At 51.3% G+C, this 16,807-nt stretch overlaps 1 protein-coding gene and 1 long non-coding RNA gene across 11 annotated transcripts in view; one reads left to right on the top strand and one right to left on the bottom strand.

The window, feature by feature from the left end:
* The window catches only part of HOXA3 (homeobox A3), a 45,776-nt gene that overhangs the window by 26,033 nt on the left and 2,936 nt on the right, over positions 1–16,807 (top strand). For 3 of the 10 annotated variants that reach the window (XM_059171417.1, XM_059171416.1, XM_059171415.1), the window contains 2 exons: positions 4,142–4,638; positions 15,666–16,311. In XM_059171417.1, the coding sequence (XP_059027400.1) occupies positions 15,786–16,311 (526 nt within the window). In that variant the 5' untranslated portion in view covers positions 4,142–4,638; positions 15,666–15,785. Of the gene's footprint in view, positions 1–3,883; positions 4,639–7,493; positions 7,547–7,566; positions 8,455–12,414; positions 12,812–14,825; positions 14,996–15,665; positions 16,312–16,807 lie in introns of those variants that run through there. The other 7 variants (XM_059171419.1, XM_059171420.1, XM_059171412.1 and 4 more) reach the window with 6 other exon arrangements.
* Positions 3,903–5,897, bottom strand: LOC131829543 (uncharacterized). Its single transcript, XR_009352903.1, has 2 exons — positions 4,960–5,897; positions 3,903–4,859 (listed from the first exon to the last, which is right to left on the bottom strand). It is a non-coding gene; the product is annotated as an uncharacterized LOC131829543 (long non-coding RNA).

Below are 16,807 nucleotides of genomic sequence, written 5' to 3'. Positions count from 1 at the left end.
GTTTTTCTAATATACCAGGACAAAATGGCATTTTTGTCCAAACTGTCTTGATTATTAAGGTATTGGTAAGTTTTGCAAAGCCAAAATTATCCAAGATGACCCAAGCAATTGTGTCCTTTCTTTACAGTGTTTTGCCTGTTTTAGATTCCCTCTTTAAGGGAGCTTGTTATAGCAGCTTAGAAAATCCCACTTTGGGCTTTAAAATCATGCATTGTCTTCCCTTTGCTAGGGCAACCATAAGAGTTCACCCAGAGGACAAATTTTCTATCTCATTAATTGTTTTTTTTTTTTTTTAAAGCGAACCCTAGTGGCCCCTCAAACCCTTGACCTTTAAAGACAGTATTTTGTGTAAGCTCTATAATTCTCCTACCAAAATGACCCTTACACATGCGCTTCTCTTCTTTTTCTCTTTCTCCCTCCTTCCCTTTAACACATACTCCTTTGCTTTAGTCACAGAGCCAAGCAAGCTGTGCATGACTCTGGAGATAAAAGTTTTGTCAACATCTGAAATCAACCTAAATCGGATAGGAGACACTTTAATGGTCACAGTTTGAATTAAGTACTTAACACTCTCCCCCCTGAAGAAAAATGGCACTTTGCAGGCTCTCTTTCCTAGTTTTGCTGAAATCTACGATATACCCGGTGTTTTATTACAGCAGGAGTTCAACTGTGACAGGCATAGTAGAGTACTTAATACCCAGGATGGAGCTCATGGGAAGATTACCTAGATATATGGGGAGAGGGCCCTCTGCACAGCATCTCTGACTCTATACCCAGCTAACCCAGGGTGCCCACAATCCCCCCACCTCTCAGCTTCCTCGCCATGGGTTGGGGATCACCATCTCTACTCTGTCTCCCTGTTCTCCTAAGCATCCAAACTGTGCTGCTCTTCTCACTGCTGGGTTCCCTCCAGCAGTTTCAACATAGAAACTAATCAGGTTCTCTTTAGAATGAAAGGAAAGAAAGACCCCAAAGAATCAATGTAGCAAACAGAAACCTGGGGCTTCCCATCTGAATGGGTGGGGCTTCTGTGCAAGTAGTGGGACTGTTCTTTGCACTCCCTTGGTCTTCATCCCTAGCCTGGGTCCTGTATTGAAGAGCATAGGCTCACCGTTCCCAAGGGTTGCTCCAGTTGCTCCTTCTCTATATTGTACAGCATGGGGCCAAGAACAACTCTGCTTCCTCTCTCAAAAGACTATGGGCTGGGAAAAATAGGAGGAGGAAAGGATGTGGGTTCTAACTTCTTGATAGCATCAGGGAGGCTGCTCGGGCTGTTATGGAACATTCTAGTCTGATCCTTCTGTCTTGGAATTTTGGCATCTCTTCTTCTCAAGGCCCCAAACTCATGGAGTAACTCCCCTCACCCCTTCAGGGGAGCTCCCCTCTCTCTGGACTTGATTGCTGGGGCCAAAAGAGATCCCTCTTTGAAAGAATGTCTGATATGAAAGAGACTTGGTGACAATTTTGGTTCAGTCTTCTAAGTTTACCCACGAGGAAGCTAAGGCAGCTGAAAGTCCCCCTATGTGCATGTCAGTGAATGTGTAGGTTGGATAGAAACTGGGTCTCACCTTGGAGAGGGGTAAGTGCACAGCCATCTTTGCTCTGTTGGAAGCCTATTCTGCCTGGAATGGACGTGGGCATCTGGGCTTACACTTGACATGGGTGGCCACAGGTGTGCTGCAGCCGGGGAAGAAGGCTGGGTTCTTGCCTGATCCGCGGTCAAAGCACCCCAGGAGGCACCAAAATGCCTTAGCCAAGACACTGAAACAAGTGGGCTCTTCTCTGGGCTCAGGAGGGAATAGACGCCAGAGTGCCTGGGAGAGGGGTGGGCACCACACAGTCCACAAGGCTTATATTTCCAGATTGACTAATTCTACTCTGCTGGCCCTGGGATTTTCATGGCAGTCGCTGGTCCCGGAGCCGAGCAAGGAGCAAGGGTGTCAGCTTCCGGAGGCCTGGAAACTAAAAGAGCCAAACAAGGATGGTGGTTGCTGCAGATAAAGGTGTAGCACCAGTTCGAGGGAGATATTGAAATTGTAATCTTTTGAGGTCACGTGACTCATTAAATAATTAATGCGGATCTTCAGGAATGGATCGGAGTCGTCAGGGCCTCACTAGGAATGAATCTCTCAGAAGTGAGACCCCCAACTTCCTATTTGATTTTTAAGAAAACACACATCCTCAGATTTATCTCCAAAGGCTTTTAACTCCTTCAGGAGGGCTGAAGAGAGCCCTTCGGCGGGGAGGACCGGAGCTGGCGGGCCCACGCTGGGTCTTGGGGCTTTTTCTTCAGGGTGTCTGCAAGTCCAGGGAGCGCGCCGTGTCCTGGGAAACGTGAGTTTGGGCTGGGTTTTCTGCGGTCACAGCCTGGCTTTAGTGATGGAGTGGGACGGATGCGTAGACAGTTGGTAATGTTCTGATTCACACTGGGGAAGGCTGCAGAGATACCACAGGACCGGCGCGCGGCTTTGTTCAATTTTCCCGGTGTTCATAAATCACCCGCGCTGCGCCGGGCGAGCGAGGGAGCAAGCGAGCGCCAAAAACGCGGAGAGAGAGGCCACGCGGCAGCGGCGGCGGCGGTGGCCATTGCAGAGGGAGAGACCTGGGCAGCATCTCTTTGTGACTCATTAGTCTGAACGATTTATGGGGAACAGCAGCCATGAATATATGACTTGGGGATAAGGAAATAGCAACAACAATAATAACCATAATAATTACAATACTCCTCAGCGTCGTTGGGTGGGGGAGGGGTGCTGGATGGTGGCAGAGCAGATCTTTCTGGAGCAAAGTTGAATGGCACGGAGAAGAGTAGCTAAGCCTCACCTTGCTCGGAGTCACTCCAGGAGCTCCAAGGCCCGGGCACTCCCTTTGGGGATACAGAGGGCTAGTTTGAACAAGAGAAAGGGGGGCCCAGGGTGGCCTCAGAGTCCTAAGTGCCTGATGGAGGGTGGGAGCTGCAGGTCGAGGTGGTGGCAGAGGGCAACTAGTTGCTCATTTGTGGCCACTTGTTCAATGTGCTGGGGGGTCCTGAAGCCTGAGGGTGGTGGGGGGTGGCTTGCCAGGTCTTTGGTAGCCTCTCAGGCTCTCAGCAAGATTGCAGGGGCTGGAGATAGGCATCGAGGAGTGGTTTGGGGCAGGCTGGAGTGTGGGGAGGCTACCCCTGCCTGGGTAAAATGGTAGTGGAGGATGTGATTGTGAAGCAGCCCACCCAACAGAGTCCCAGCCAGCGGAGAACTTCTCCAAACCCAGGTTTAGCAAGGAGGAGGATTCTTTCCTCCCTTGCTCAGCGTCTTCTCCATCCCGGAAAAGTTGACTGACTGCTAGTGAGCAAGAGAGAGTTGCAGATAGCTTGAGGGATGAGTTGGCAGCAGATATAGGGCATCAGTTGGCTTGTTGCTGCTGTGTAAGGCCGGGCTGGATAGGGCCCCCGGACCTGGTATTGTACGGTCTCTGTCCTTGCCATTTACCCCTATTTCCAACAGCCATGGTTGCCCTGCTCTGAGGGAATAGGCGCTGCCGTAGTCCCGCCAGCCCACTGGGACCGAGAAGTGACGCACCCAGGGCTTGAATGAACCAGAAGACAAAACCTCTCAAAACTGCCTCCGGCCCAAGGACTGAGCTGGGGTCTAATTTCGCGCCAAACAGAAATGAACACTATTAGTGAGGTTTCAAGAGAGTCCGTGATTGAATGCTCCCAGACAGGGCTTCCCTTTGTTAGCGAAAGAAAATAAAGCGTGCATTCACATTCCCCCAAGTTGAGGTGCGTGAGGAGCTCTCCGAGCAGAGCTGGCACCAACGCAAAGCTTCTTCCACCTTCCCATCTTCTTCCGCCTGTCCATTTCCTTCCCCTACCCCCTTCCCTCACCGCCCCCCCCCCCAAGAAAGAACGGGGAGAATGCGGGTGCGGAGATGGAGTATGTATTTATTTTACAAAAATAAATCACCATCTTCAGGCCATTCTTAGACTAGACCCTTACAAGCAAGGAGTGCGCCTCATGGACGAGTGCCCTGGCGACTCCTCCGTGTCCGCGTCACCCGGGGGGCCAGCCTGGCGCCCGTGCCGGCAGCACTTCCAACTCCGGTTCTCCAACTCCCTTCCTTCGCAGCCACGGTTTACCCTCTGCTGTTTATCTGTCCGCAGAGCGCCCGGACACCGGAAAAGGCGATTCCCCGAGTGCCCGGGGTTGGAGACAATCACTGCCACAGTCTTAAACATCTTTCGAGGTAAGCGCTGCGCTAACTCTTCACTCCGCGGGGCTTCGCACGGGCCTTTGGAAGGGGTTTACCCTTCCAGGGAGAGCAGCAGCCTCTGAAAGAGCTTCTGGTCAATATTTAACTTCGGAGGCATTTTGGAGCTGGGTCCCCTTCAGCTGCACTCCCCGCGAATGCGGGGCTTCAGGCAGACAAAGAGTCTGCTCCGGAAGCCCGCCCGCGTTGTGCAGAAGGGGCAGTTGCCGGGACCGAAGATGTGTATGCGTGGGGGTAGGGGGTGTCAACGGGGTTTGTTTCTTTCTTCGGGTAAACTCCAAACCAACCGCTGCACGGAGCAGCGGGGCAAAAGCAAGTAGAGGCCACGGGCGCGACGGCCCCTGCGTGGGCGTTCTCCTCCGTACACTGTTTGCGGCGCCTGCGGAGACTGTGAGTTCGAGAATGGCCGTCAGGCACAGATCTGCGTGGAGGAAACTTGTCTCGCCGCTATGCAGTTTGTCTTACTCTTCTGCCTTTCCTTGGCGAGAGGAAACTTACTACCTTTCCAATGCAGGCAACGGGGTCTTCTCTGTTCCTTTGGCCGGGCTAATCCTCTGTTCTTCCAACGGGAAAAGCACGGGTCTTCCAGGTCTCTGCGTTTTCTTTTCCTACTGGAAACAAGAGAAAACTCTTTAAAATTCTTTTCAAGTTCTGGCTTAATTTGTTCTCTTAGTTTGGGAATGCAGGGAGGTAATTACTGTGGTTTATTACCTTGTAAAAGATCCATAAATTTCGTGCCTATTTGGGGGAGGGGCTGCCGGAATAGCTTTCAGAAGCTTGGTATGAAGGAATGGGTTTGCTTTGTTCTTTCAGGAATTATTTATTTTAAAAAGTTTTCTGAGTTCCTGTTTTCTATTCCCCTAGGCCTCTGTCTTCCCTAAAATTTGCTCCCCCAATAGACAGCAGGTTGTTCATTAATTGCAACATGCTATTCAGCAATACTGAAGGCTTATCTGGTGTTCTGGATACAATTATTATTTTATCAGATGGAAAGTAAACAGGGTAATAGTAAAGCTGGGTTACTGTCTCAGCTACTGTATGACCATTTATATCAAGTGTAGGTAGGTGGAGTGTTTCAGGAATTTGCAACTCAGGGTGTGCCTATGATTTGCATCTCTGTGCACAACAGAACATGGCACGGATACACAGTTGCAGGAGTTTTAGACCATGTGTATAAAATGATATACAGATCCGTATGTATCCAGAGAATTTGGAGCCCATTTGTACTGCAGCTGAACCCACAGAAAATATCTCACGTTAAATAATGATCTCTAACCTCCACCAAAAAGTGGGGGTGCTAAGCAGGCCTTACCTGATGCTAAGTAACAAAACCACTACAGTTAACTAAAGGGGAAAAAATGTGAAGTGTATTTTTGACAGAGAAATCAGATTGCAGTGTTTGAATACAGATATATCTAATCTGCCAACAGCCTTGCAAATATTGACCAAAGCTCTGTATCCTTGCTCACCTACTCCTTCCAAGGCAACTTTTCACCTATTTTGGCTCTTGTGAAATGGATTCAGGGCATGTGTCCCCAGCACTGGTCAGATTGGGGCCTGGAGGAGTAAGTGGAAAGAAGGGGACTGGCAGCTAGGTTTCCCAGCCTGGGCCTACATGCTTGGCATCGATTCTTGTTTTCTGGAAGGGAACTTTAAAAGGCCCATAGCCTCGGGGCGCCTGGGTGGCTCAGTGGGTTGAGCCGCTGCCTTCGGCTCAGGTCATGATCTCAGGGTCCTGGGTTCGAGACCCGCATTGGGCTCTCTGCTCAGCAGGGAGCCTGCTTCCCCCTCCCCTCTCTCTCTGCCTGCCTCTATGCCTACTTGTGATCTCTCTCTGTCAAATAAATAAAATCTTAAAAAAAAAAAAAAAAAAGCCCATAGCCTCACTCAAGGAGAGTGGATTTCAGAGTGGTGAGGGAGGACTCTCAGCTGCCTGTTCCCTGGTGGCCTGCCCAGACCCAGGTCTCTCTTAGGGAAGCTATTTTCACCTCAAAAGTTACATTTCCTGTGACTCCCTCAGATTTTTCCCTTCACATCCCACCAAATCACCCCATTCCAACCCAAGTCGTTAATGTTAATTGTTAAGCAGCAGTTGGAGCATTAACTGGGCTGTTAATAGCGGCATGGAGGCTCCTGGCTAGAACTGAGATGCCGCTGCTGGGGCCTTGCTGGCGTTAAGGCATTTCTCTGAAGCAGCACCAAATACTTCTCCCATTGATTTATGGCCTCGGAGTTTCGATTTGCTCCAGACTGTTCAGAGAGTTCTGAAGGGGGCCCCTGACTCATCTTTGAGTCAAAGTCTCTGCAGAAACTTTGGTTGGGGCAGAGGGTAGTTTGGCAGCGGTTTGGCAAAACTTCCAGGTCCTTTCTAGGTTATCAGGAGGGTTCAGTGTGAAATATTTGGCACTGCTGGGATGGGAAAGGGTGCATAAGGGGAGCGGAAGACAATGTATTAGCGGTCTGAATTTTGGGGGGAATGGAGAGTGCTTTTTGGGTACCAGCCTTTGGTCCTATCCCCCACCCCCATACCTAAGAGAAGCAGGTTTTTTCACTTTGGGTTCTCACTTTCCAGCTTGTGGCTTAGGTCAGAGTTGGGACAGTTGACAGAGAGGTTCTTTCCCAGCTCTACCACAAACAGAACTTTGTTGGAATATTGCCCCTAGCATAGGCCACGGCTCACTTCCAAGGGATTATGTCTCCTCCTCTTTTATTGCCCTTCTGATTTGGACACCCCCAATGACCAGGCCCCCTAACTGAGGGCCTTACGTTCTCACCAGGTCCCTGCAGGGGAGGAGGGGAGGGGCAGGATCATGCACAGCCTTCTGTGGCTACTATAAGCGAGTCCTCACACTTAGAAGGCCCAGGCAGCTGAAGATCCACTCTAGGGAAAGAAAAGAATAAGGCATGAGGATCTCACTACTTCTGAGAGCACTCCCGAAGTTTGGAAACTCAGACGGGAAAAGAGGAACTTTCTGGAGGGTGAAGTGTTAAAATCAGTGGACAATGTCACCAAGCAGAAGTCAGGAGTAGAACAGGGGGGTTGTTTGTTGGAGCAGAGTTGATCCAGTTAGCTTTCTGCTGGTGGACAGAATTGTCTTAGGGGAGGGTAGACAGACCCATGTGCAAAGAAGGTCCCAGGTTATCTTGTAGGTAATTCCAAGGGATGCCAATAAAGGGTGTGTGTGTGTATGTATTTATCTTACAGAGTCAATTAGATAACCCCCCCTTACATTTTCCATTGTTAGAAGCCTACAATTTCCTGTATCACTCCTGCTATGCACTGAGGACATGTCTAAGGGTAGGTATAACCAGGGCACTGAGTCCTTCTGTATTTTGCAAAACCCTGACCCACCACTTTCCAGCTAAGCACCTCTTTCCTAGAGGGGTCCCACTGAACAAAATCAACTGGACTTGGAGGAGGTGCTTTAGCCTTTTGTCAGGTAATTTGGGGCCTTTTGGGTTTCTCCAGTGGTGTGGTGTACAGCGTGGGTGTTAGCAAACTCTATACAATGGCAGGCCATGAGGGAGTCCACCAACTAAGCCAGTCATTACTGGGTTTTCTTCTGGAAACAAGGCCTGGGCTTTGCCTTTTGATGCACTGGCTGGAGGGCCAGAGGAGACTCGAGTGCCTGGACGTGCAGGCTTCAGCTTGTCCGTGAGTGGAAAACTACAGTTACATGGACTCTAAGAATGAGGACAGCATTGCCGTTCTGTTCCCTTCTGTTTGGATCATTTGTAAAGAACTGTAAGTGGAGATAAGTGGCCTAGTATGGCACATGTTGAGGGGGTTATGCCCCCATTGTCCCACTGCCCTAGACAAAACTCTTCCCCACTACTGGCCAAGCTTCTCCACTTCCCCTCCCCCAAAGCTGAATGTTCTGCTTGGAAACCTAGTCCCTTCAGTGATTCCCTATTTCAAATAAAAGGATTTAAGTTGACGTATGACCACGTGAGCACATAATACAGCGCATTATTGTGGCATTTGGAGCGGAGACCCGGGCGGGCTTCGCCTGTGATTACGTTTTCTAGATTCTCTACCCAGCGAGAGCTTTTTCCCCCACCCCCACGCACCCACCTCCTCCTTCTTTCCCTTCTCCGGAGAGCACTCTCCTAGCGGGTTGCAGTTTTCAGCGCTCATGGAGCGGTTCTGGGCGAGCTAGCCGATGGGACTCGAGGCCACACCAGGAGGATGGAATTTATTTTAAGGTATTTCCGCTGATTGTTCATATCTAGAGTGAGTTATGGCTGTGAGAGACAAAGGTCAGGCGAGGAGACCCTGGTTCACCAACAGGACCCTCAGCCCCTCTTCCTTTGTTTCTCTCGTAGAACCGAAACCGCTTGAAAGATCCCCAGTAGCGCCTCAGACTGAGTTTAATTCCCTGGGAAGTGTTGGGGGTATAAAGGAAAGGGCACTTGGCGGCTACTAGGTAAGCCCGGTGGCTTCCAGCGCTTAGGTGGCTTTGTCCACTGCAGCGGGCTGGAGTCCCAGGAGCTGAGCCCCAGGCGGAGGGAGGGTCCCGAAGCGCCGATCACGCCGAGGTGGCCCGCGCCGCGCTAGCGGGGCTAGACTGCCAGGAGGGGGTGGGGGCTGCGTGGATGGGTAGAGGAATTGCTCCGGGTCGGAGACGTTTGTGGGGCGGCCGGGGTTGAAGAGGTAAGGCTGATTTGGGCAGCCGGAGCAGTTGGAAGAGGGAAATCAATGAGTGTGCAGATGCGCTGCCATTTTATTGATGATGCTTTGGGCCACTTTGTTCAGTGCTGGGTTGTAGGACGCGCTTTCCCACACGCGGGACCAAAGGTGCCAGACCCCAGAGGATGCACCATTGTTTCCCCAGCACCCTCTCTACCCGGGTAGGCTCAGACCTAGGAGACGCTTAGCTTAGGGTGGCGGGTAAGTCTGAGGAACGCCCGGAAGCTCTATTAGGCTGAATTTTGGAGAGGAGGGAGCTAGACCTGGGTTTGGGCTTCATATTGTGCATGGCCTGGACACCCCATTGTAACACACCCAGCTGGCTTGCAGAGTTTTAAGGACTGGTTATTGCGACCTGGGCTAAGGAGAATTCCAGAGGCAGAGTCCACAGAAAGCAGAGGCAGACAGGTCTCGGGCTTCAGACCCCAGGAACAGTGTTACAGCCAGGACAGAGGCAGATGAGAGTTAAACTGTGCTTCCAAATTACTGGGAAAGCCCGTGGTAATTGCACTTTGGAGACCCAGTGCTCCTGGGAAGGATAAAAACTCCCTGAAAAGGTGAAGGAAACTTCACTTTCCTCTGCACTTGGAGAGCTTGGAGTAGAGGAAAGGGGTGTCTACAAGGAGTCAGGAATCAGATCTGCCCATGACTTAAAAAAAAAAAAAATCTTATTTCTTTCTGTACTTGGGGAAAACAAAAAAAATCAAATCAAGCTTCCCCTACTTGAGTGGGATTTACATCCCCAGAACGGAAGGGCCGCTTCTACCCTCCCCCGCTGCCGGCCTCCGCGCTAACCGTGTTTAACTGAGGCCGTTTCAAGTGCTCTAAAACACCCCTTGGAAATAAAATGTAAGCTTTAATTGCTGTTCAATTACTTGTCAGCATTTCGTATGATTTATGACCCAGTTCTGGCGCATTTTTGACCCAGTTAAAGACTCATAAATAATATAGTTTCGCTAGAAAGAACGAGAGAGGGAATAGAGGTTTGTTAAAAGCATCTTTTTATTGTCACTTCAGTGCCAGCAAGCGGAATAAATATCTAGGGATGGACTCTCACACTGGTTCTGCATAAAAGTGTGCACAGTGAGAAGAAACCAACAGGCCAGTTTACAGAGCACCCGTTGGTTTTTCATTCATGGAAAGAGCTAAAGGCACTCCGTTATAGCTGAACTGTAGCAATACAAAACAGGCGAGTCCCCTGTTACCCTTAAAATGCCAGCCGCACCCTCACAGGCAAGTGTATTTCCTCATTAATTTTCCTCCCCATTCCCGGATTCCGATGCCTCTTTTTGCCTCACCTTTCTCCCGGGGCTGCACAGACAGCCTTGAATCGGCCCCAGGCCCTCCCAGACATGTTCTCAGGGAGGCCCCTGTAAAGGGTAGAGAGGCACTAACACACCTTCGCTATTCCAGATATTTTTGTAGTCCTGAGAAAATGTTTTCTTCTAGTCCCCACGGGTAAGACATCAGGGAGCACAGGGACTGGAGCGGGTGGTTTGGAGGAGCCAAGGGGTCCTCTCCACAAAGAAAACCTCAGCGGTTTTGGCCGAGCAGGGTGAATGGCTGCGCGATCTGCCTAGAAAGGCACCGCAGAGGCAGCGGTGGGTAATTTCTGACAGTGGATATCGACAGGCGGTATTTTTCTCTTAAAAAACAATAACAAATAAAAAAACTTCAGCAATCATAAATTGTTATTTTTAATCACCTCGCCTGCCATGCCCCCAAAAGTTAGTCCTGTGGATTTCAGCAGAGAGGCCCAAACCCCTGAGGTCTCCGTGCCAGGACGGCAGACCCTAGACTTGAGGTCAGAGACCTATTTCTGCCTGCGGCAGCGAGCCACCCAAAAGCCACCTAGTCTGGGACTGGTGGGGACCCTGTCCCGACCTCCCGCCCCAGCTTTCCCTATAGTCCCGTGGCTCCTCCAGTCCAGTCCCAGCATTTTGCCGGGCACGGTCTTGGCGCCTTTGAAAAGGTATGCTCCCCAGCTGCCCCAGCCCTCACCTCGGCGCCCTCGGCCATCTTGGCCCAGGAGTTCCCCTCCCCTGGCAGGTTCTCACGGAAAGCTGGCCTTCCCTGCAGCTGGCTTAGCTGAGAAGGCGGTGAGAGTCGTGTCAGCAGTTTGGAGGAGAAAGTGCGGGTTGATTATTGACCCACGCCTTCTTTCTTCAAATGCCACATCCGACCCGGCCGGTTTGAAGAGAAAATGCAGCCGAGCGGATTTTTGCGGCGGCTCTCACCTCCTACGCTGCCCGGCTCCCCCTTTCAAGTTACGCCGCAATATGCCATGAGGAGCAAGTGTTTGCTGTTTTGTGCTCTGTTTACAGCTTTGGGGCGCCGAGTCATAAATCTTGCCCAGCCATAAATGACAAAAACCATTGGTATGCATGAGGCCACCCTGGCCAGGAGTGCTTTTTGATTTCTCCCTTTTCCCTTGGCTTTGTTTTTGCTCTAAGGTGACACTTTGGCTCCCCGACAGTTTAAACATACTACTTATATTTTTAACACCTTCCTTTGAGAAGGACTGGCCGTTGACACCTTGGAATTGCACGAAAGCTCCATTTCTCTTTTTGCCACACACATCGGACTTGCAGAGTTCACTTCGGACTCTGAAGAGTTGAGGGGGGCATTAGAAGGCAGGAAGCCCATCCTCCTTAAAGTTGTGGCAATATTGCTGGGCACACTCTGGCCCTTCCTCTGCTTAGGGTCCCTGTATACCACTAATTGAGGGGGAAACATCATAGACACCGTTGGCGTTGGGGTGAGAGTTTTATGTCTTCCCCTGCCATTGAGCTGCCTGTCTGTACTGGGGAAATGGGCACCTAAAAGCTGGAGATCCAGTTTTCTAGGTATTCTAGTGTGTACCTGAGCCCAGAGCATCCCCTTTCACTGCCTGGGCTTATGGACATCTCCCCCAAGCTACTTCCCTCCTGGCTGCCAGAATTTTAAGGGTTTTTGCCTAAAAATATAACCAAAGACAGCCCAGTTGGCTCTTGGGGAGGTCTCTTGAGAAAGGAAGCCCTACCTCTGCCCCCCAAAGAGTGCCTTTGAGGTTCTCAGATTGGGGGTGACAGATGTGGTAAAGTGCCCAAAGTCTGGGGAACTCGCCTCCTGGTTCTCTTTCTCCTTGCACCCCAACTGGGCAGGCGTTATGTGGTTTCTCAAATGGATTCCTAAGAAATAGAGACCGGCTAGAGAGCCCCTTTGTGAGAGCCCTTTGTCCTCATTAGCATAATTTTCCTGGACTTTAGTGACGCCTAGAAGCGAGGAGAGGGAGGGCGATGGGGGTTGGGGGGGAAGCTACCCTCCTCCCGCCGCCGCCGCAGCCGCCGAGTTCCCCCTCTCGCTCCTGTCCCTCCCCTCGCCTTAGCCCCATCCCCCACGCCGCCCCGCGCTTCCCCAGCCGCCTCGGCCTCCCCTCCCGCCCGCCCCCAGCACCCCCCACCGCACCCCCCCCCCCGACCAGACGCTGCTCCGCGTGTAATATTCATAAGAAACATACCCAAGTCGGTGCCACTAGCCCAGGCAGAGCCCTGCGCCGCGCTAGCGCTTATCTCCGGGCCGCGGCTGCTGCCCTCGGGAAGGGCAGGGGGCGGGGGTGTGGGGGAGGGGTGGGTGGGTGGGGTGGGTGGGAGGGGGGGGTCCAAGCCGCCCCAGTCCGCCCTGGGCGAGCCTTGCCGGAGCAGCGAAGCCGCCACGCTCTGCGCCTCGGCGTCCGGGCCTTGGGGTCTCCCTCCCGCCTGCCGTCTCGGCTGATGCTGAGGGTCGGTGCCCATCCCGCGCCTAGGGGACCCGGCCGGGCGGCCGAGCCGGGCCGGGGGCCGGAGCCCCAGCCCGAGCCCGATCCTGCGCTCGCGGCGCTCCTCAGAAGTTAAGGTAAGCAGGGCCACAACCGGCCGCTCTCAGCGCTGAATGGCGGAGTTTACGTCTCGGTGATTTATGGCTGCAGACTTAAATCTCGGTTCAAGAAGAGTTCACAAGCCGGAGCTTCCTTCCCGGCAGTGACTGATACCCTTACACTTCGAGTTCAGGCCGCTTTCCCATCCCCGCCCCCACCTCTTCCCTCTCCCCTAGCCCTGCCCCAACTTTTCTGGGTTGGGGAGGGAGGGAGGGTGGAAAGGAGACAGGGGGGCTCTTACCCGATATTCCCGCTTAAACTCGGGGTGAGGGCAGGCTGAGGAAGGGGCAAGAGTGGAAACAGGGAGCGGTATCTGAAGGAAGGAGGTTGAATTTGGGCAGATCTTCCAGAAAGACAATAGGGTTTGCTTTCTGCACTCAATTTAGCCTTCTCAACTCTCAGTTCTTGCACCTGGGGGTTATTGTCCAGAAACAGATCTTTTCGGAGGAATCTCCTCCCATCCCAGCCCTTGCTTGGGCGGGGGAGGGGGGGGCGGGTTGCGGGTGCAAAGCAAGTTTCCAGACTGGCAGATATCCAACTTCTTTACTAGGTTGCAAACTTTGGGGGCTGGGGTGAGGGCAGGAGGGGGGAAATGTGTGGGCCCTACGGTAGGTGTCTGCTGACCTCAAACAATAGGGAGGACTTTGGTGGGATCTCTGAGGTGAATTCATATTATAGGGACTGTTGTATGCTCTTTGGTTTTTCATGGTATTTTTGTTATTTACAAGACAATGCACAACCTGATGAAAAGACTTAAGTAAGCAGCAGGCCAATATAGCTTGTGATAATGGATTAGCAAGTCACTTGAAATGTTACACGTTCAAAATCACCTTCATTTTGTTTTATCTAATATCTTGCTGCTCAAGTGTCTGGAGTAATTTTCTTAACCTGACATTTTATTTTACACAGGCCTAGTATCTTAAGAATTTATAATGGCAGACATTAACATTGCCAAATATAATAAGAACTGTTTTCAGTGAAAGAACAGGAAACTGAGACATTGGATTGCTATTCAGTTTTAAATTTTATTTTATTCTTTATTATTTTCGATCATGGTATCTGTAGCTTCCTATCTATTCCAAAATAGAAACAATACTCCAGGGTTCAAGATCACACACAGTAAGTTCAGATAAGGGAAGCTTAATTTTTAATTGAGGTTTGGAAAATTAATTGTGCTTGTTTTCCAGATGTTGGTCAGATTGTTGGTTTAATAATAAAATCCAGAGAAGCCCATTATTAAAAACAGAATTGTAATCATCTCTTGGTGGATGGTGTTTTCTAGTTAACAAAGTGTCTGCAATTTCTAGAGAACTTGAATGACTCCAGGACTGAAATATACATAGTTAGGGTGTGAACTAAGTCATTTTCTTTATGAATTTGTCATTATGTTTTCTTAAATAGTTAGAGAAACTATCATCCTATGTGTGTGTATGTGTGTGTATATGAACTCACATGGAACTTCTCTCAGCTGAGAACCAGAGACTGACCATGCAACGGCTGAAAACAAAAATAAAACATAGATTTCACTTCTGCAAACTGCTTTCTAAATAGTAAATTTTTAAAAAGGGTTGAGGAGGCTTTCAGTTGCTTTTAAGTTTTTCAGGGTTGACCTTTGCTTGGTGTTTCTGAAGCAGGTAAATCGGCTAAGTAACAAATATCAACAACAACAGCACACAAAGATCAGGGAACTCTGGCAGGATTTTATGGCTTGCGCTTCCATCCCTCGTCCGGAGCCAAATGACCCCCATACATCAAATTACATAGCAGTTTCTAAGACAGAACCTATTATCGTTAAGTTGGAGGGAGAGTTCAAGCCGTGGTCATGGAGATGAACGCTGGTTTTTCAGGTTCCTGGTGGGTTGGTTTTTTTCTCTAATCCATCATGTTTTAACAGGTAGAATTTGATAGTTGCCCTGAATAACAGCACCTCAGAAAGCCCAAGGCAGGAGGGTCTGGGGACCTTCTGTAACAGGGGGAAAGAAGTGGGAGTGGCTTGCTGGGTCCTGCCTGAGAAAATAAGGAGAGGAAAGGAGTAAAGAACTGTCCAGGATTTGAGTTTAACTTGCTGAAGCCAGTGTTGTTATTGGTCCCTCCCATACAGGATGTTCTTTCTAAAGTTTTTTTCTCCCCTCTCTTGGCCACAAGGGGCTCATTTGGAAGAGGTAGGTCATATCCCCGCACAGGGGTAGATTAACTGCCTAACAAGCTCAGCTTCTGAAATCCATCGGGGGTAGAGTAGGGCAATTGCTTCAGAGTTTTTTGTGCATACCTCTGTTGGGTGCTGGAAGATCCAAGAAGGGGCTGGATGGGAAGTCCCCCCGCGTCAGGGCTCTTTTTGACAAATATTAGTCCTAAAGCGACTGGAGAACAAATTGGCAACCTACTCTCCCCTTTGCCCCCTGGCCCCTTCCCCAAGATCCTGAGAGGCAAGGAGCCCCGGGTCTCACTGGACGAGGCCAAGGAGCGGAGATGAAGGGACACCCCAAGTTTCTCCTTCCCTGGAAAGGAAGGATCTCAGCCCTGCTCCTTTCTAGCCCATCAGCCTTTCTTCTTTTGGACTCCAGCTCTGGAGACCGGGCTTCGAGCCCTCGGTTACTCTGCTCCTCTCTCCCCGGAAAACCCCCCAACTCCAGACGCAAGTTAAGCAAATATTTGTAGCTGCCAGTAAATTCCAGCGGCTTTTTATAGCGCGGCTCTCTGCGCCCGGGGCCAAGTCGTGCTGCTAAATATTGCTGACCACTTTTTCTTTTATGGCTTTCATGTCACTTAGCTATTGAGAGTAAGATGGATTTGCGCGGAGCCCTCACCGCGCTGCGATTCTCGCCCCCCCAGGTCTGCGCGGGGCGGCCATTGGCGGCGGAGCGTCACGTGACCGCGGGGGCGTGCCAATGTGCGCCCTCACGGGTGTCAAGCCCCTGTCAGAGTGTGCGATCAAGATTGTGAAACAACGCGATGCAAAAAGCGACCTACTACGACAGCTCCGCGATCTACGGTGGCTACCCCTACCAGGCAGCCAACGGGTTCGCTTATAATGCCAGTCAGCAGCCGTACCCGGCGTCCGCGGCACTGGGCGCTGATGGCGAGTACCACCGACCCGCCTGTTCCCTCCAGTCGCCCACCAGCGGCGGGGGCCACCCCAAGGCGCACGAGCTGAGCGAGGCGTGTCTGCGCACCCTGAGCGGCCCGCCCAGTCAGCCCCCAGGCCTGGGCGAGCCACCTCTGGCCCCGCCGCCGCCCCAGGCCGCGCCCCCAGCTCCACAGCAGCCGCAACCCCCGCCGCAGCCCCCAGCACCGGCTCCTGCTGCGCCTCCTCCCCCCTCTTCAGTTTCCCCACCTCAGAATGCCAGCAGCAACCCCACCCCTGCCAGCGCAGCCAAGAGCCCCCTACTCAACTCACCCACCGTGGCCAAACAAATCTTCCCCTGGATGAAAGAGTCTCGGCAAAACACAAAGCAGAAAACAAGCGGCTCCAGCTCAGGTAAACGGGTGCCTTCTGGAGGAGGGTCCTCTGGCCTGGCTCCCGCTTCCCATCCCCTCCGTCCCCCCCAGCCATCTCCAGCCACAGCCAGTACAGTCTGGGAGCACTGGAACACCTTCAAGAGTAAACTGCTCCTTCTCCTTCAACTAGGGGGGGTGACAGGACTCTGACCAGGAAACCCCAGAGAAAGACCCGATGGGAGTCTCTCTTGACTTATGCAAGAGCAAGTGGGGCCTAGGGAGCTTGGAATCCCTTCTTATTCCACTTTTGGAGTTAGGACCTTTCGGCACAACAAACCTGAGCTCCACTCTCTCTTTTTAGCACAAGTCCTCATTTCTTTCTTTCTTTCTTTCTTCTTCTTCTTCTTCTTCTTCTTCTTCTTCTTCTTCTTCTTCTTCTTTTTTGAGGTTTTGTTTATTTATTTGACAGAGAGAGACATCACAAGTAGGCAGAGAAGCAGGCAGAGGGAGAGGGGGAAGCGGGCTCCCTGCTGAGC

This window comes from Mustela lutreola, chromosome 4 (genome assembly GCF_030435805.1).
Source record: "Mustela lutreola isolate mMusLut2 chromosome 4, mMusLut2.pri, whole genome shotgun sequence".
NCBI classification, from domain to species: domain Eukaryota; kingdom Metazoa; phylum Chordata; class Mammalia; order Carnivora; family Mustelidae; genus Mustela; species Mustela lutreola.
The sequence above is the reverse complement of the archived record's forward strand: the minus strand, read 5'-3'. Positions and strand labels throughout refer to the sequence as shown.